Source organism: Drosophila albomicans, chromosome 2R (assembly GCF_009650485.2).
Source record: "Drosophila albomicans strain 15112-1751.03 chromosome 2R, ASM965048v2, whole genome shotgun sequence".
Classification (NCBI taxonomy): domain Eukaryota; kingdom Metazoa; phylum Arthropoda; class Insecta; order Diptera; family Drosophilidae; genus Drosophila; species Drosophila albomicans.
In genome coordinates, this window is record NC_047631.2 from 3,155,153 (window position 1) to 3,176,036 (window position 20,884).

Genomic DNA, 20,884 nt, shown 5'->3' on the forward strand with positions numbered 1-20,884 from the left:
GTCAGTTGTGATACCACAAATGAACTCAAGTAACATACTTTGATTTTCCTCTTTTGTTCTTGTGTTATTGTTAGGTGCAGTGATTAAACTGTTGTCAAAGGCAGCAGCTGTATGTAGACATGAATTCCAATGGTAGATATTTGTGCCATTCTTTGAACTTTGTTCATTAAGTGTTCATTGAAATGTGCCATGAAAATAGTTGAAAGCTTAATTGATAACAAATAAAAGTTGAAAAAAGTTTGTCCCCTTTTGGCTATTGTTCGCTGTTTTGTCTTGAAGGAACTCTGCTGCAATGAGAATATATGTTACTTATCACAATGGTTCTTCATGGCTAAGGACCTACCCAGGTACATGTCAGCTGCTTCAGGATGCGCAATCGGTCTAATCTAATTTCACCTACCACTATCCTTTTCAGTTCTTCTGAACTAGAAGCAATAATGAAAGCTAAGGTCCATTTTTATTTTGCTAATTTTCGGTGTGCTTTATTAATAATAACGTTTAATTAAATGTGCACAGAAAATTTTTAGAATAAAAACAATTAACAACTTCGGCAGAACAGATGTTGCCTGTCATATGGAAAGAGAAACTTGACAGCCTAGAGATGAGTACTACATTTGACTTAGTCCGAGCTCGTAACGTGGTCGCGGTGTGGTAAACCACTCAATTTGCTGGTGATGCGTGTGCGTGAAGGTTGGGGCATTTGTGTCAGTTGCAAACCAATCCTCAAAGTGAGCATTACTACTCACCAACAGGAATTCAAGCTGCGCCACATAGTACACTATCTTTATTGGCAGTTAGGATTTCATTCTCAAGTCACACGTATGCATTATGAGACAAATATTCTTTTTATTACTTGACTGACTTGCAACCAACAAAATTTTAAGTCCGTAATATAAAATACTCAGTACAAAAGTTTCGAAATGTGTGGAGATTTTATTCTTTTTCCAAAAACTAGAAAAATTGAAATATAACTACAATTATATTTCTTCCGAATTTGCGGATTGCGTATTTTTAAACTTAAAAACATGTATGTTTCGAATTGGGTAATTCGTGTCGAACTAACCTAATAAAGTTATATTGCTGAACTTATCAAAGTGTATATATGACCTCTGACACTCTTAAAATTGCAGTGAGCTCTGAGTGCTGAGTGCTGAGTGGTGGGGACTCAGAGTTGTTCACAAGTGGAGGCAGAATTATTATCGGATGCTGTTAATGATGCACTGGCAGTTTGGTTGAATCTTTGACCAACATTTGGTTTGCCACCTGGATGGCATGCTATTAGCAGATTTATAGTGTGCTCTTTTGCATAAGGCACTTTATGTACTTAAGTTGCACATGGCACATAGTTCTGATTTAAATATACTTCGCGATTCTTTTGTTAACTCATTTAACGGCCGAGCATATTAGGGATCTGTTGGCAATAGTGTACATATTATATATTCACCATAACATTTTATTGCTTGTTGTGCGACTTTAAGAATGTTAAGTTAATATAATGTTAATCATCTTCACTACTATGCATACAATAGTAGAACTGCATCTATATACCAAATAAGCCTTTGGTATATTTTAGAATTTTTGCACTCGATTAACTTTCTACTTCTTCAGATTGTGCACTATCGAGCAAACAAAATTATTAAAATCAACATAAATTTTACAAATATCGTAAAAAGTTAGCTGTAGAAAACGAAATTATCTTTCTCAAAGTAGTAATGTTATTTCAATAAAAGCAAGTGATTTCTAATTCATCAATTACTATCTGCGAGTATGTTATATTGCGCATTTAAAGCAATAAACATCAGGGACTACTAAGTGTTTTCGTACATAAATTCATAAAATTACGAATAATGCATTGCATCTGTTCAACACAAACTAATATGCACTATTTTTAGAGCTATGAAATATGTATATAAATTCATTCCAAAACCATCTAATTAAAGTACTAATCTAGAGCTCTAAAAATAACCTTTTCTTATTTTTAAAATTGTTTCAGGTTAAGTTTTTCTTGTTCACTGAAAAGATGGTCACACGCGACATCCGTCAGAGAATTACCCATATGGATAATTCTCAGAAATCATAAATGTTTTACTTATAATGTATGATTGTATGCAAATATGTCTGCTTATCTGTCTGTATGAGCACCTAGAACTATTAAATATAGAGCTCATACCCAATTGTTTTAAAATATTGCAACTTAAAATATCAAAATTACTTGATATTCGATTTTTTGTCGATTTGCGGGAGCGGATTTTGGCATTGCAAGAATTTGAAACAAACTTGATCTGGGTGCTAACATAACAAATGCTGTTGAAAAAGACAGCTGTTGACGCTGATCAAGAATATTTATACTTTATAGGGTCGGAGATGCCTTCTTCTGCCAGTTACATACATTTCCTGTTGGCACAAAGAATTAAGAATTTTGGATAGTGTATTGAATTTATAACACAGTATCATAATTTCAATGGCTGATTTTATCTAGGCTATGGGGGACGCGCATTTTATTATTGTGTGGTTAGACAATGCTGTTACAAATCCGTACAGAAATTGTATGTTGCTGTTGCCGTTGAAAGACTGCAGTCTATTGTTATTAAAATACTGTGAGTGGATTTAAATGCCAGCTTTTTGCATGATTTAACTTTTGTTTTCTCTAATGAATTAAATTTTTAAATTCTAAATATCCCCTTGCTTCACAGTAATGTGCTAAATGAATATTTTAATGGTGGATGGGCTTGATTTATATACGTTGGAACATATATTGATAGTTTTCATATTAAATATGATGGAAAATAATTAATTATTTAAAATTAATTTGTTTAATTCCTTCTAGAAACTTTCGAGATGATACTTTTCCTTTTCCTTCTTTATGAGCTGCTCAAAACTACGTCAAGCTTTCAATAAATAGTTTGGAGTTTTTTTTATAAATAGTTCATATTGAGGCCACAGCTCAAAACAATTTATTCAAATTAAACACATTAAGACACGTTATTCTAAGTTTCGAAAACCCAGCTAATCAGTAGCGAACACAGTTTTCCACTCAGTAAATTTGTGTGCATTGAAAAACTTTTTGCATTTTGGCCCCATTAGGTATGCCCTAAGCTAATTTCCATCCACCTTCAACTTTGTTTATTGTAATGCGAGATATCAATTGGAAAATGAAAATCTTTTCATCCTTTTTCTTCCTCTGTTTTGTCTCTTAAATTCATTTTATAGGAATATAACTAAAATTTAAGCAAAATACTTATGTATATTGTAATTTACTAGAAATTTACTCTTCACCATAGCTTTTAACTGGCAAAGACAATAAGTTAAATGCGAATCTTAAATAATGTAATCTTCATTTGGTGTCATTTAGGATGTCGACTAAATTGCTGGGAGCTTTGCAAAAGCATTGTAAATTCCTAAAACGACTAAAGCATTAACAAGATAAACTTCTCTTCCACAATGAAGAATTTCAATTTATCATTAAATTAAAGTTTGTCAATTATCGGTGGTTCCTCGACCCACCTTTAACAAGTCCGGAAAATCATACACAATGGAATATTTCAAAAGTTTCAACAATGCAAAGTGTCAAACGAAAATGGCGTGACATTCTGTGAGAAATAGTCAGCAAAATTGTCGCCACGTTTAACAATGTTGTGAACAAATCTGTCAGGGTAGCAAAGGGATTGCAATTAGTTGTGGAGCACAGTGGTTTTTTGTTTTCCGACTGACTTCAATTAAAACGGCATGCATTTTTAATTATGGATTGAAAGTTCCTTCCAGGCGAACAAACATTTAAATGTATGAGTGCAACAGAATGAAGCGCAACACTTAAAACTTGAAATCTGTAGACAAATAATCTTTTTCCCTAAGAACTTAAAGATATTGCCATACAGTCTTTGTTAAAAACGACAATTGGATGCCAAATTCCCTTCAACAGCAGCCGCAACGTAATAAATAACTTTTTACGTATTTTATTGCTCGCTTCCAGGGGCATTGTGTATTTTATGCGTGTGTGTTCTTGGTAGTGTGTGTGTGTGCGTGAGTGGAAGCGAAGTCAAGAGTAACAACCAGCAACAAGCAAGGAAGCACACAGAACAAAAAAAAAATAAGGACAGAAAAGGAAATGACAATGGAACAATAGCACATTTCGTGGCAGTTGAACTGAAAAATGCATTTAAGTGGCATATAAATTTCACACATTCCCCGCAAGCATAAACAAAAGGTAAAAAGTGACAGTACCCCTGAGCAGTGAGAAACGCTGATAGCTCCGTATTATATATACATATATAACCGTATTTCAATGCCTAATAAAATGAACGGGCACTTGCAATAAAATGGCTAACTACTAAGAATATGTCCTCCACGTTAATTAAGTTTGTCCGCTGAAGTAACAGAAGCTGTAGAACGTGATAAAGAGGCTCTTGGTATCCTCGTCCGGCAAAGTGAAATAATGAAAAATATGAAGCGGAAACTAGCAAAAGCAATTATAAAAGAATTTGCATCTTTTGTTATTAAAAGGAAAATGTGTATTGCTTTCAGCCGCACTAACAACATTTTAAATACTGAATATAAACTTTCTCATTTTTCACATATGGGAATTATAGTTCCCATTTGATCAGTTAGATGATTTTCCCTGTTCAAATAGGCAATTGAGGTAACAGCAGTGATTATTTTTCAGTCAATGTTAGTTACTACAACAACTAAACTGTTAATGGCAGCTAAAAAGTTGAATTATGTTTTAAATCGTTTTGAACATAGCTGCATGATTTAAGTTTGCCAACTAAGATACAAATTTGCCAAATAAGATACAAATTTTGTTTGTCGATATTCAAGTACACATTTTTAAATGATTTTCGATGTACTTTAATAAATTGATTAGTAAATAAAGTGTGCCTTTGGATTGCATTGAAAGGAATTTCGTTACAGTTTTTAATTTTGCTTAAAAATTATTCATAAATAACTTATTTGAAGTATGCAATTTAAAAATGTTCGCAAACTACCAAATTATATTAACTACATTGTCTAACAATTGGAGCCCCCTTGATTTAACCATTGTAATTAATCATTGATCATTCAAGTCCGGACAAGTAACTGCATATAAAAAAAGAATTTCGCAATAAGCAAATAAGAAAGCTACAGTCATTTTGAATGTCATCGACTCATCACTTTTAAAAATTGTATTTTATTGTTTACAATAATAGCCATAAACAAAATTTGTAGTTGCCCGTAAATAGAATAAAAATAATGGAAACAAGTTAGGAGTTTCGAGTGTACTCGACTGCGAGATACCCGCTTACAATGTTCAATAAAGCCAGATTCCACGAATATACAAAAATACTAAAATATATCATAGACTATATTTATATATAGTCGAACGTGCATGACTGTGAGATACAAACTACCCATTTTTAGCAAAAGCTAAAATCTGCTGTATTCTTACCATATATCTAATTAATATACCAAAAATACAAAAATATTCCGAAAGCAATGGATTGTTCTAGTGATAGTGATAAGCTTCCCTTTAGGCTATCAGAACATAAAAACAGAATGTACCACAATTAATCAGAAAGTTCGTCTTTATTGGCTTTTAAATTATAGATCATAAACGATTTTAAATTGAAATCTTTTTAAATTACTCCATGGCTTTTGCACATTTCAACAATATAACGGCGACATATTGTCGCCAACATTCGATCGAGGTGGGTTGAATATTCATTTGTCAAATAAAAGATGTAATCGGCTGAAATATGTTAGCCGGATTGACATGTGGTGTATAAATTACATTTGATTATGCATCAGAGTTAAATTAATTATTCACTAATTATCGCATTGATTTGTATTAATATTGTCGAATGCTAAGTGCAAAGAAATATACCATACGTATAAAAACATTGCAAGTTTCTCCACCACTCTTAATACCCATGCGCACCAATATCATAATGAACAATTCATAAAAGCGTAGGACACAAAAATAACTTACTCGTCGGTTTCAACAACAAAACGACAATTACAAATGGCGGAGTCATAAATTATATTTATGGTTAAGATAAAAAAAAAAACAAAAAAATGTAGGCTACCCATAGGGTAGAAGGGTATTATAACTTTGTGGCGGCAGGAAATGTATGTATCAGGTAGAAGGAGCCATCTCCGACCCTATAATGTATGTTCTATTCTTGATCAGCATCAATAGCCGAGACGATCTAGCCTTGTCAAGTTTGTTTCAAATTTTTGCTACTCTGAGAATTTTGGTGTATACAATAATAATTATAGTATTTATGATTTCTGAAAATTTGATTGCAATCAGATAAAAGTTGTGGAAGTTATTAAAGAAATATTTTTGTATGGGCAAAAACGACTACTTACTAGGGGTCTTAGTTGCTTTGGCCGACAATCTGGTATATTGTGGTATGTGGTACTACATCGATATAACAAATATACCGTTTGGTATATTTTCAGTATTTTTTGTAGTATTTTCTGTATATTTTGAAAAGAATATCGGAATATTTTGTTTTTATTCAAAATGGGTAGCGGGTATCTCACAGTCGAGTACACTCGACTGTAGCTTTCTTACTGGTTATATTTTGTTAAAGTCTTCCAGCTGGCTACAATGTACAATGTACAAAATGTTATGTTATTGACAAATAATTGTATTGAGACTAATTCCAAAAAAATTTTTCTACTGCTTCTATGCACTGTATCCTCCTGTTGGAATTTTCTTTGTTATTTATTTTTAGACGACTTTTACTGGCTAAAATCCTTGATTTGTATTTACGTGTTTACGCTTAGCATGAACAACAACTACATTTTACTGCCGACATATACATATAAAAGAGTTGTTAAACGGATTTTTCTTGTGCTTCCGATTGATATGTAATCGCATTTACATTTCCTGGCACTTCCCTGGCAGAAAATAATTTGCTCTTTGTTTGCCTGTATTGCATGCCTAGTTGCAGTTCATTGTGACTTAATGCGATTGGTTGAATAAGGAATCAATATGAATTACCAATGAATTTATTTTGGGAATAAATTTAATTTGAATAACACGTTTGTACTTCCCAATATTCCGTTTATTCTAATTTTGGAAACCCATATTTATGGACAGTTTTATGGCAATTATGTCGATACTGACACAAAAAGAGTTCTTGACCCCACTTGTATAAGCCACCATTTGCATTGTTTTTGAATAACAAATTAGTGTCTTTGTCATTTCAATGTTTACATGACATTTTGTCGATACAAATGTATGCATGCTTTCTTATGTAATCCTATGAATTCGATATTTTATCTCCCATTCCGCAGCGCATTGGGCTACAACTACAGCTCGGCTGCAGCTGGCATATGGAATTAAAATAATTGTGCATTTCGTTGTTATGTAATCACTTGTTTCACTCCTTTAAAAGCACTTTAAGCATCTTGTTTACTAAACTATACAAAATTCAATTGTATCCTTCGTTTTCTACACTGCTAGCCGTATGACATTCATCAATCAAATGTAAACACAGTTTAAATCCATATAATAGATTATTGTAGCATGCGTACATATGTAAATACATAAATACATATAAATAAGGCAGCAACACTTTGTTGTTATGCCAACAATGTCTACATAGGCAGCGACTTTGTCGCTAACGCCAAGTGCCTTCTGCACATAATCAAGTGCATTCGATATATGATCCGCACTTGATAACAGCGACCGCCCAAATGGCTAAGTCAGCGTTCTCACGCTTGACCGTCGCTATGTATTCATATGCGCGCATAACTCTCTCTCCACATGAATACTTATTGTTACAATATATATATATATAAGTACATAGCCGTCTCTCTGCCGCCGCCTGCGAGCAGCGCAGCTACGAGACTTAGCCTTACTTAGACTTAAGAAATATTGTAAAAGATATATACACTTTGATCGTTGGAGCGGCACCACTGCTGCTCCTCAAATAAAGACTCAGAAAACAAGCAGAGTATTCGTTTCTAATTTATCTGTGGATTTGGAGCTAAACAGCAGTTGGAACAATAGAGAGAAGTCATAGAACTTTTAATGAATACATACGATCTTATATATCGGTTGATAAAACTGATTGGGACGTATGGATTCAATACTTTGTCTTTTGTTTCAACACGACCCCCTCTATGGCACATAATTATTGTCCATATGAGCTAGTATTTGGTAAGACAAGTAATTTGCCAAAACATTTTAATAGCATTGATAGTGTAGAAGCACTATATAATATAGATGACTATGCTAAGGAGAGTAAGTATAGATTAGAAGTAGCCTATAAAAGAGCTAGAGTTTTGTTAGAAGCAAATAAGAATAGAAATAAACTACTATACGATCATAAAGTAAGGGATATAGATATATCAGTAGGTGACAAAGTTTTATTAAAAAACGAGACAGGTCATAGGTTGGATCCTAAATATACAGGTCCGTATATAGTAACGGAAATAGGAGATAGAAATAACATAGTAATAACAAATAATAAAAATAAGAAACAAACAGTTCATAAGGATAGAATAAAAATCTTCATTTCATAAATTGCACTTAGTACTTATATATATATAAATTTTATTTTTTTGATTTTCTTTATTGATATTAAGTACAATCTCAATAAAAAAAATAATAATGCAAAAAAAAAAATTTTTTTTAAATTTTATAAAATTTTTAATAATAGAATTGAAAACTTTAACATAACCAAAATAATATAAAACAAGAAATCTTTTATTTTCAAATATTATTTTTATTTCAAAAAAAAAAAAAAAAACACAAAAAAAATAAAATTAACTAATTATTTCATAAAATAAAACAAACAAAAAAAAACAAAAAAAAATAGTATTTAATTAATACCTAAAATAACTACATAAATTACGTTATTTTTTAAAAAGAGGGAGATGTAGCATGCGTACATATGTAAATACATAAATACATATAAATAAGGCAGCAACACTTTGTTGTTATGCCAACAATGTCTACATAGGCAGCGACCTTGTCGCTAACGCCAAGTGCCTTCTGCACATAATCAAGTGCATTCGATATATGATCCGCACTTGATAACAGCGACCGCCCAAATGGCTAAGTCAGCGTTCTCACGCTTGACCGTCGCATGTAATACTTCCACATTGTTACTTATTGTTACAATATATATATATATAAGTACATAGCCGTCTCTCTGCCGCCGCCTGCGAGCAGCGCAGCTACGAGACTTAGCCTTACTTAGACTTAAGAAATATTGTAAAAAGATATATACACTTTGATCGTTGGAGCGGCACCACTGCTGCTCCTCAAATAAAGACTCAGAAAACAAGCAGAGTATTCGTTTCTAATTTATCTGTGGATTTGGAGCTAAACAGCAGTTGTTACAATGTCTAATAAAACTAAATATAACAACTATTACATTATAATAAAATATATCCTTCTTTATAAACAATATGTGCATATTTATATTCGATCAACATTAACAGTCTAGTTTGTATATGTATTTGTAAAAGTTATTTAGGAAATACTTCTATATGGCAAATTACGTCTACTGCAGTCAGACCTTAGCTGCTTTGGCTGATGATCTGGTATATTTTGAATGTAATACTTCGTCAATATACCAAATATGGGCTTCGGTATAATTTAGTGGCTTGAGGAATATTATTTGGGTTGAGGAATATTATTTGGTAGAATTAAACAATAATAATAACGCAAAGTTTTGCTTTTTTTTGGGTAGCGGGTATCTCACTGCCGAGCACACTCTTACTTATTTTATGTAACAAAATGTGTTATATATAATTACAAAACTATCAAACTCAGGGTATCTTTTTATTTATTTATTTTGTACAATTTTCACCTTTTCTGAAAGTAAATACTATTATATTCTGTTTTTTTTTTTTTAGTTCCATAATTCTTTTTTTATGGGATAGCGACTTCTATTAATGAGCGAAATAAAAAATAATAAAAAATATAAATGTAAATAATAATAATATATATGTATAAAGCTTCATTATTTTATTATGACACAAACAATGTGTACTAAAAACTTAAATTTTATGACAGAAATTGGGCTGCACAAAAATAAGTTTGAAGTTTATTTATTTTTCTTGCTGCACTTGAAAGAAGTCTTAAAACTTAAATATTTTACTCTTAAATTTTTTAAGAGTTCATCATTTAAATTTCACTGTGCCTAAAGCCTTTCTCAAAGATTCTTAAATTTTCTGTTGACAATGAAGGTGCAGCAACGCTGATTGACGTTAAAACTGCAATCAAATATAAGTATATGGGTAATTCCATGGCGAAATTTGTCCCGTGCGAGACTCCTTACAGTGCACTGCAGTGAAAATAACATAAACAATTCTAAAAATAAGAAAAGTTTATTTTTATAGCTGTAGATAAGTACTTTAATTAGAGCTAAGAATGGTTTTGGAATTTTCTTTCTGTTTTGTTTTCTGTTGTGATAATTGCAAAAATTAACCAATTCGTACGCACCAAACGCTCTAAATATAGTGCTTATCTAAAGCTTTAAGAATAACATTCACTTATTTTTAAAATTGTTTCAGTTTATGTTATTTTCACTGCAGTGCACTGTAAAAAGTCTCGCACGGGACACATTTCGCCATGGAATTACCAATATGTATATTTTTTGAAAACTTTTAAATGTTCAAAATCAAAGAATGATTCTTCAATGAATTTTATAATAAGTCTCTTACTGTTAAAAGAGATTGAGTAGACCATTTAAACAACGGATACATTTTCGTTTATATTCTTTTAGTTTTTTTCATTTACTATATCAAACTTTGTATCCAAAGTTTTTTGGTAATTGAATACATTATTTACAATTTTTCCAAAATGTCGTAAGGGATTCAGAAAAACGTCGACAATTATACATTTCATATTTTACTTTAAATCACTTTAAGTATTTTTATGTTGAATATCCTTGATTAGATTTCCTTTTTCCTACTGGAATATTATAAAGCTTCCTTTATGCTAAAAGCTACAACTACTCATTTGAACAACATAGTAATTTCATAGCCTAGCTTAAAAGTCTCGAGGCAATTAGTACTGCATTTAACACATGTTTTCAGCAGCATAGCATTTGTTTCTATGAATCTACCTTATACAGGATGACCCCCAAAGTACATGGTGAGAGTTAAATTAAATTAAAAGTGTATATACATACTTTGGGTATATTTTATATATTTATAATTAACTTTATATCTTCAAGCATTTTAGAAACACTTAAACAATACTTTAATATCTAGATATAACAAAATTAAAAAACTGTTAGTTACAACAGAATGAGTTGACAATATTCAAAGACTGAAAAGCAAAAGAAAAGAACATTGTCATTTTTTTATGTACAATTGCTCTTTAAGCTCATTTTATTGGGTTTACTAATTTACTTTAATGTTTTCTTGGAAAATCAAACTTGTGGTATACTGAACTATAAATATCGGAATGTTTTGTTCTTGATATCAGCCTTGACTTTAAACTTTACATCTTTAAATTTGTAATCTACAATATACTGCATCTGCAATAATTTGTTTAATAATTATAGAATTATTCAGCGACATATTACATATACATACATATGTAAAAATGGGTTTAGGATAAATTTTTTTAATCTCAATAAATCTTCCCTCTCGGCCTCTAGAACCTAAATTTTAAAACTAATTTGTATCAAAATTTAAATTTGTTTAGATGATTTGCACTATAGTGTAAAAATGATTTAGATTTTAGTTGGCAATTTTTTATTTGCAATAAATAATATATTTTAGTTATATTAGGACCACTGCTGCTAAGAGTGAAATAAATCGAGAGTGAAATATATTCTATAGAGTGGAATATAATTTCTTGAAAACTATTTACATTGAATCACAATAATTTTGAATAAGTCAATACTGGTTGAAATTTGTATTTTAGTATGTCAAATTGTATGCATCCTTAGCATATGGCTAGCCTAACAATGACAGTGACAATATCTTCAACTATTTGCCGAATGAAGCTTTAAATGCGTAAAATGGCAGTTTACGTTCAATGCATAACAAAAGAAAAAGGGATGACAATGTTTCAAGCGGCTTAAATAGCAACTGGTAGGTAAACAATATGCCAAAGACGCCGGTCAAAATAGGGGAAATATTTTTAGCATTTACCCAAAAGCTAGGAGCATATAAATGACAAAGCAAGGAGAGGATAACAAATACGTATAGAAGGGAAACAGACATCACTCTTTCATTGTTTGCCTCTTTTGGTTTCAGTTACTGTTAACACGTGCATATCAAAACGTAGCTTTAATAACTGACTCTTGTTGCGACTTGCGATTATTTATCCGATTTTTCTTGTAATGACACTTTATTCTTTTCAAACACTTGAATTTTGTAGAAATGTTAACTATCAAATATTTTCACGAATTATTTCCGTTTACATTATAAAATTGAATTCAAGAGTGTTGTCGTCCGGCCTCAGCGGTCTGCACCAAGCAGTTTATCACGGGCTTCTGTTTTCCAACAGCAAGCCAATGCAACTAGACTGCTTTTTCGATATCGAAACTCCTGTTGAAAGTGCGTCGCTGAGAGTTCATTTGTGTGTGCAGCCGGCATTTCGCTCGTTGCATTAGTATTTGTGAACAGCTGATTTGTACAGTTTTCGAAAATACGTCGCATGCTCACCTTTGTATGGGCTAACGTAGGGTGGGCTTGCTTCATACACATACATCAAATACACATTACATATTTGTTCAATTCATACCTTGTTGTTATTAAATGGCAAAAAAGGGTATATTAGGTGCAAACCAATCATTATGTAATGGGTTGGAGAAGTGATCTACAACCTAATAAAGATAATATATTCTTAATAATTATAATTAATTTGTTAGTGAGACTTCAGTTATTAATTATAAACTCTTATTGAAATTCATTCACTATTCTCTTTAATGAGGAAGTAAAATCAGCAACAGAGTAGGTGTTAGTAATATACCAATGCTTTGAAAGCACAACAAAAGTCAACATGGTTGTTGTCACAGCTAAATCCACTGTTGTAGAAATGTTATTAACAGTGCAGGTTGACTGTTACAAGCTTACAGATAACATTTGCATTGAAAATCAAATACATGTACATAGTTTTATTACACTCAAAATATTAACTTACTTGAGTGTTTATTGCCAATCTCGCGACGCATTTCTTCAGATCGATTTGAGATATTGGATTCCAGCGGATATTGGGCAAATGTCATATTTTCATTGCGCATTTGTTTTCCCAGAGACTTCATCATAAGAAAGCAAGTGTGCAAACCAGCAACATTTCGTTGACCATCGCGTTCGTAGTAAAAAATGGAATGCGTCCAATTGTGTCTGGGTACAAAAAGTGGCTACAATTATTATGGAGCGATGAAAAGAAGAATACGAACTTACTGTTTCATCACATTGATGGTTAGTTCGGAGATGGACTCAAAGCTCAACATTCCCGTGCGGAGCAGCATGTAGAACTCATCTTTACAATCAGTTTTCTTTTGCTCAAAATCATAGGTAGAGCCACCTACCGTAATAAGTGGAGTGCCCTGACTATTGAAGTACTTGGTAATGCGACTAACAGCAGCTGCAGATTACAAATAGAGTGCACAATTCTTTTAACTGGGTACAAGTGTCACTACTTACCTAGGGAATAGTCGCAAACTGGTCCAAAAATGACCTGCGCACACTGCTTGATAATGCCGTCCATGGCACGAATGACTCCCAGCGAGGCATCGCACTTTGTGTCATGGGCCAACCATTGAATGTCAATATATGATGGTATCAGTGCTGACAAGCGAATCTGCTGTTCTGCCACCTTTAATATAGGTAGGACACGCTGCAAAGATGCCTCATATCCATCATCATTGGGCAGCAGAACCAGGGCGCGAATTGAGCAGTTTCTGCCCAGAGCATCGCAGATGGCTTCACAATCTCGTGCCGGTTCATCACGACACTTCGCCTGGCAGCTGGCCAGGCACAGTACCGTTAGGATTAACGGTAACGATAGCTGCCTTTTGTTGCCTATGCCTGCACTTGAGCTATACCATTGACGGTCTATAAGGAGCCATATGGCATGCCCAAGAAGTTCATATGATTTCCACCCTTGGACATTAGCAGCTGGTTCGTCATTTGGTTCCCTTTGCCTTGTTACGTCAAATTCGATCATTTGCCCAGGCTTCAATGCGATCGACTTTCTTTTTTCCTATGTGTTACAGTTCACGCACGTTTAGATTATCCTTCAAATGATTGAATCCACTTAATGAATTTGCGTTGATTTTTCGAATGGTAAAAATGTAAATATACGAAAGGCAGGCTGCATGCTGACGCTGAAAAGGCAAGAGTTTGAAAAACAAATCATACAAATAAATGAGGTGGCAAGTTTTAAGGGGTATAAAAATTGCAGAAATTCTTACAAATACCCAATTTCAGTTGGAGAATTTACAAATCATCTTTAAATCAAACAGTAAATCTTTTATTATAATGGAAAACAATCATCATCAATGATATTACGATTGCTTGCCGGAAATAAACCAAGATATTATTGAGAATATCGACCCATAAACATTTTATTACAAATACATTTGTTTGTATCTTTATAACACATTTGCCTATTATGCTAATTTAATTAATTTATTTTATTATAATTAATTTGCAAAACGACTTCCTAAATATTTTTTTGCATTGAAACCCCATTATAGCAATTTTAATTTATGGCAATTAATTTGTGTTATCTTCAAAATGTGTACACACCACATTTATCGTTTGTTGAACTATTTTTTAGATACTTATCAAAGTCATTTGAAAAGACTGCAGCAGTTCATTATGCACACTTGAAATACAATTTCTAAATAAATAAGTAAATTATAGTCGAGTGTACTTGACTGTGTGCTACCCTGTACCCATTTTAAATAAAACCAAAACAGTACGATATTATTCTTAAGGCTATATTTCTTATGTTGGTATACCATTATATTAAAAATATACCATGGAGTACGCGATGTACCAGATTGGCAACTAAAGCAACTAAGACCGGACTTCAGCTGTATTTTACTGTACAAAATGATTTCTTGCATAACATCAATGATGTTTATCTGATCGCAACCAAATTTTAAGTAATCTTAAAGGCTGCAGTTATAATTATATGAATCTAGTTTTAAATGATCTACAACAATCATAAATTTTGTCAAAAAAAAAAGTTTCTTTTATCTCTTTAAATCTTTGATATCTTTGAGTGTTTCTACGGATAGACTTACAAGGGTATAAAAAGTACAAATTCATTTCCTTATGTTTGCATTATTTTGAAAAATGTATAGTAAAGTATTTGATCCTCTAAGTATCCTCTAAGTAAATATAGTTTGCTATTTATATTAAAGCCATACTATTTGGTTTTACGTCTGAATAAATAATCATAATACAAAGAAATAGTTCCATAAACTAAACGTTTGGTACTTTTATTATCGGGAACCACTTTAATTACCATTTATAATAGCCCATAATTTTGGATACTTTGACGCCAAACATTGGTGAATGTGTATATTGGCACATATATGAACTTTCATAATTGGTGTGTTATATTTATTATTTTGGTGACGTAAAGAATTTAATGGCTCTCTATTAATGTGATCAATGATTCATACATTCAAAACCAATAGCAGCAAAAATATTTTGTTTTGCTCCATTGCAATAACTGGAAGCGTGAATTTAGCGATAATAGAAAGCAAATTGTTTAGACAAATTTCACAAGAATTGTTTACATGCAATAAACCAATTAATTGATAAGGCGACACTGGAATCAAATGCTTTTCATCAAAATCGAATGCATTCTTTTCTTTAACGCGGGGCGGAAATGTTGTTCAATCTTTCTCTAATAGTCTCTTAGATTTAGGTGTTCATACAGACGGACGGACAGAAAAGGCTATATCGTCTCGGCTGTTGACGCTGATCAGGAATATATACACTTTGTGCGGTTCAAGATGCTTCCTTCTGTCTGTCACATACATTTACTGCAGACAAAAATGTATAATAAACTTTTATGGTTAACGCATAAAGTATAAAAAAAATGCTAAGCTCTTAGATACTCTGTCTTCTGTCACACATCACTGTGGATTTGGCAAGATGGTTTTTGTTAAAATGCTTTAGACCTATTTATAAATAAAAGTTTAATAGTTGATAAATCTTCCAATTTTGTTTATATATAATTGGTAACACTAATTTCTAATCTTATCACAGCACCAACAGTCTTCAAAACCGTATGTATGACATGTGCGTATGACATGTGTGTCTTGAGGGGATTACCCTCGGTTAATTCTTGAAATGCACCATTGGTGTCAATTGTCGAATAAATTCAATGTAATATACAGATTAAGGGTTCAAGACTCTTTCAAAAACTCTAACATAGGGTATTCTGATGGGGAATCCACCATGCCCTATTATTATCATAAACGTTGATAAAATTATAGATTGCATTTACGAGTTCGAGTATTATAGTCACTTGTCTCTTAGTGGCTGGAACTGAGTGCTGCAATATTTTGAACATGAAATGTGAAATTTACTCTGAAATGCTAGCCGAAAAAGAAACTTTGAGGAAGCGCAAACAAAACTATGCTATTGAAATAGGTATTGGGTAAGCTTGCTTATCAGAATCAGATGTGAATTCAGGCGCCATAGCCAGACGAAGGCAACACTAGATGGATCCAACCGAACTGCCACAGCTAATAGTAATTAATAAGAATACATCACAAGCATTTGACAGTGCAAATAACGATGAAAGAAGTTATTGCAATCTAAAAACCGAAATGTCAATGATACCATATATCAAAACTGGTTTGGGTCATGTGCTTCATTCATATCACAACAATTATTGAGCGATTGAGAACCCTTCACACTGACATGGCAAACATGAGCTTGAGTGTATGGAAACCAACATCAATCATTTGGAAGCGTGATATTTGCATTTAAAATTCGCAGTATGAAAAAGTTTAAAATATATCTGTATTTAACTTGGTGATACCCAATGATTCTCGCAGATATAAAAAATAAAAATATGTATAAATAATTTTCGAAAAATGTAATTTAATTTGACTTTTGTTTTAAATCAAATAGATAATAAAAATAATTGAAATAGATATATTTCTCGATATATATACATATGTGTGTATTTTCTCTATCTTGAGTACACTTTGTACCCGTGGGACATAGCAAGAGCTATAAATAGTACGTCGAGGTAGTCTCATTAAAAAATTGGAAAATTAGAATCAAATAAATCAATAACAAATTGGGTGGTACATCGAAACTCTTATCTGTTGGCAAGCGTCAATTTATTTTTAGGCCGTTAACAAAATTAAATAACTGCTGATTGATTAAGATCGGCGGAGGTGACAGAACCCACTCAGGCCACTTTGCTTGCGACTACGAATTGCAACCTAGTCGAATCAATCATGTTTACTCATGGCTGTATGAGTACACACAATAGAAATATACTACATTCATACATGCATACATATGTACATACGTACATACAATCGTATACACACTAACCAATGTGGTCTGCCACTTATGCCAGCCTTGTCATAAGCCCACCAACCAAAAGCTGGTACTCAGACACCTGGACACATGTGCACAATTTGTTCGGTGGCTTGCTATATTTATGGCAAATATTATATGTATATTTATATGAATACTTATTCACATATCTATATACAAAGTGGAATGCATTTAACCTCGTGCTGCTCTCGTATTTACGGTGCTTTATTATACTTACTCATAGTATGTTGTTTTTTTTATCAAGCACTCAACTTGTTCTCGTAATACCAAACAATTACGAACTATGACAATTGGGAATTGGCTTTTAGGTGTAGTGCGATTCAATAAACCTTAGGCTTATGAATATGCCAAACAAGTTGTATTTATGTATTTTCATTTTGTCTATAAACTAGCATAAAATCATGGGATTTATTAAATGATCTGCGACACATTAACAGATACTATGATAAGTAGGTTTAAACATTGATTTCATTTTTATGTATTCGTCTACTTGATGGCGAACATTAAACCGATTAGTAGCTCTAGTAATTAGACAAATTTAATACTCACTTCACTTCTGGCTCATAGATCAAACAATCATTTGAGGTAATGGACACAAGTTGAAAGACGTCTACGTTTTATTTTTACCTATTTTTAAGCATTTGTTTATTTTTAGTTTGCAATCAATGAACCATGTCGGCTGATAAGATTATAAAAAGTCCACATTTTGTGCGAATGCATATGGGTAAACTCATATAATAGATATCAAGCTATGATGGCTCAACGCACAAGTTAAAACATTTCTACATCTTATATAAATCACAGTCACACTAAGCATATGATTTCCATATAACAAATTGTTTTTAAATCCAATAATTTGCATGAAACTTAAATTTCCATTCATCATACACACAATTTATAAATTACCACTTTGCCACAGCTAGTGTTTCATATGTATATTATTTATGTATTTTTAATACATGCAAAAAATAAGATTGTTTAAATATAGAGCCTCTTATAAGTTGCTTATTCATATTTCACAAAACCCTTTACACACAAACACTTAAATTTACTTCCAAGGTTCTTTTGGAATATAACATATTGGCAAAAAATCCTGGTATAAAATAGAATACAAAAATAAACTACAAAAATACCAATTTAATTTTTCGAAAGAAGAATTTGTTCCCATGCAGAGAATTGCAATTTAAAAGCAATTCGAGAAAAGATGTGCGAATAATGGTATATTTAGATGCAATGAAAGTTTTGTTTACAATTTTTCATAGTCATAAGTTTGAATTCAGTGTTTTGTATCGAAAGATTATTATCTGCAGAAGATAGTTGTGAACATGTACGTATATTTACTGTATTGAAGAATACATATTGCAATATCAAATTATCGACTCAGAAACAGGAAAACTTGTTGGTTCATTAGGGAAATGGTCCACGGACTCTACCTCATTTTATCGTCAATTGCAATTCGCTTATGGCTTCATTTAATTCATATTGCGCGAATTACCTTGAATGCATTTCAAAATCAATGTAAACAAATCGATGTCCTGCTGTTGTGTGCAACTGACCGCAACAATTACTGAGCTTTAAGCGAAATACAATAAGTCGTCAAGGCCATTATCTATCTGAAGGTGAATGCATTTAAATATTGCTCAGGTTTTAATGACATACCCATCTGTGAATTAACAGGATCAATTTCTACTAATAGATACTCAGCTCCCAAAAAATTTCCATTGGCTTAACTCTGAAAATATTTATATTTACATTGCCAATGTTTTTTTCTACATGCAAGCTTCTACCTTTATTAACCCAGCCACTTTTAGACAACTAAAATATTGAATGCAAACAAATATCTAAGCTCGCATGTATATACTTGTAGATATTTATTTGTTTGCAGTGAAGGCGTGTCAATGAATTAGTATGCTAGTGGCAAAAACAAAAACTTTAATCATTTATTATGATGCCAAGAACAGAAGCTGAAAGTACGATAAACAAACATTCTAAAATGCATTACAATATATCGCTTACGCACAATGAAACAGCGAAGGAAATTCGGAGAGAGAGAGAGTGATAGATAGAGGGAGAAAGAAATAGAGAAAGAGTGAGCGATGGGGAGAGAGAGCACGTTAAGTGTTTGAGTAATGCTGCATACTTCAGTGGGTTGCTAGATGTCACATCTCATTTGCCGGGCAAACCGAGTTTTAAAATTAATGTTAAGCAGTTACGCATAAAAAGTCAACGATAACTCAGAGCGACACTATGAACAAACAGCAGCAGTTGGCAGTGAACCCGTTCAAGAGTTTAAAAAGTTGATCCCGAAATTATCAAACTGCTGGGAGAATACTGTTCCGCAGAATGTAATTAATGTCATTCGTAAAAGACAAGAGAATATATGGTATATAGAAAACAAGTATTTTTATTTAGTGTTATAGCAACTCACTTTTTTTACATTTCTTAGTGAATGCAATTGGAAATATTAAGTTCACAAATTATCTCCACAAAAGACTTTTCACAGATAAAGTTGACCCCAAGTTTAGCATTGACATAACATTCCTCAAAACATGCTTTTCATACAACTAGCTAGATAAAGGAGAATGCTTGATAATGAAATGCATTTCACTGGAGATGTTGGTATTGATAAACGAGAGAACCATAACCATGACGATATTAAATTTTATCAAAGAAGATGTCGCTTAAACATGTTATCTCGCCACAGTTTGCATCAATCAATGAAAGTCCGTCCTTTGCTGTGAAAGCATAGAATTTTTCAAATCAACGCAATGGCCCGGCAAAGGGGTGCAGTGAAATTCAATGCAGTGCAAAGTCTTTTGGCATAAGACAACTCTCGACATTTTTGTGAAATATTCGAATTTTAGTCGCAAGCTTACCTCTTTGCAAATCCAATGTTGTGGGAGTGAAAAATTTGTGTGGGTTCTTAAGTTGAGAATGTGTTATACAATGTTATTACTCTAGTCAAACTATATTGATGATTAAATAAACGTATTACGGCTCTTCGAGAGTGCATAAAACAGAAGCCAAAAACTAATATGCGCGCATTCAATACAATATATAACTGACAAGCGACTTCGACGAATGTTGCGTCGCGGTAATGACCCGAAACGCGGGCTTTCCGTTAAACTCTTATTTTTCGACTATTATTGTCCAAGTATAGAAAAGCTTCGCGACACTTTTACCAACCAAGAAAAGTGCGCATTTCACCAACGCAAAGAACTCACCAATTGCCCATGTTAGTGATAAGAAAGCACTCCGATAACTGGTAACAGCCAGCCAGCTGGTTATAAGAATTCTGTTGATAATTTAGCATTGCCGCTGTTAGGTCTCTGTTATCTGTATGTCATTGGTATATACATATACATGTACATATATG

At 32.5% G+C, this 20,884-nt stretch overlaps 1 protein-coding gene across 2 annotated transcripts in view; it reads right to left on the reverse strand.

Moving 5' to 3' along the window:
• Positions 1-20,884, reverse strand: part of LOC117576416 (atrial natriuretic peptide receptor 1) — a 45,640-nt gene that overhangs the window by 21,184 nt on the left and 3,572 nt on the right. The window contains exons 1-4 of one of the 2 annotated variants that reach the window (XM_052007574.1): positions 20,385-20,452; positions 13,609-14,291; positions 13,366-13,549; positions 13,103-13,305 (exon numbers count right to left, since the gene is read on the reverse strand). In XM_052007574.1, coding sequence (XP_051863534.1) covers positions 13,103-13,305; positions 13,366-13,549; positions 13,609-14,131 — 910 coding nt within the window. In that variant the 5' untranslated portion in view covers positions 14,132-14,291; positions 20,385-20,452. Of the gene's footprint in view, positions 1-13,102; positions 13,306-13,365; positions 13,550-13,608; positions 14,292-20,384; positions 20,453-20,884 lie in introns of those variants that run through there. The other variant, XM_052007572.1, reaches the window with a different exon arrangement.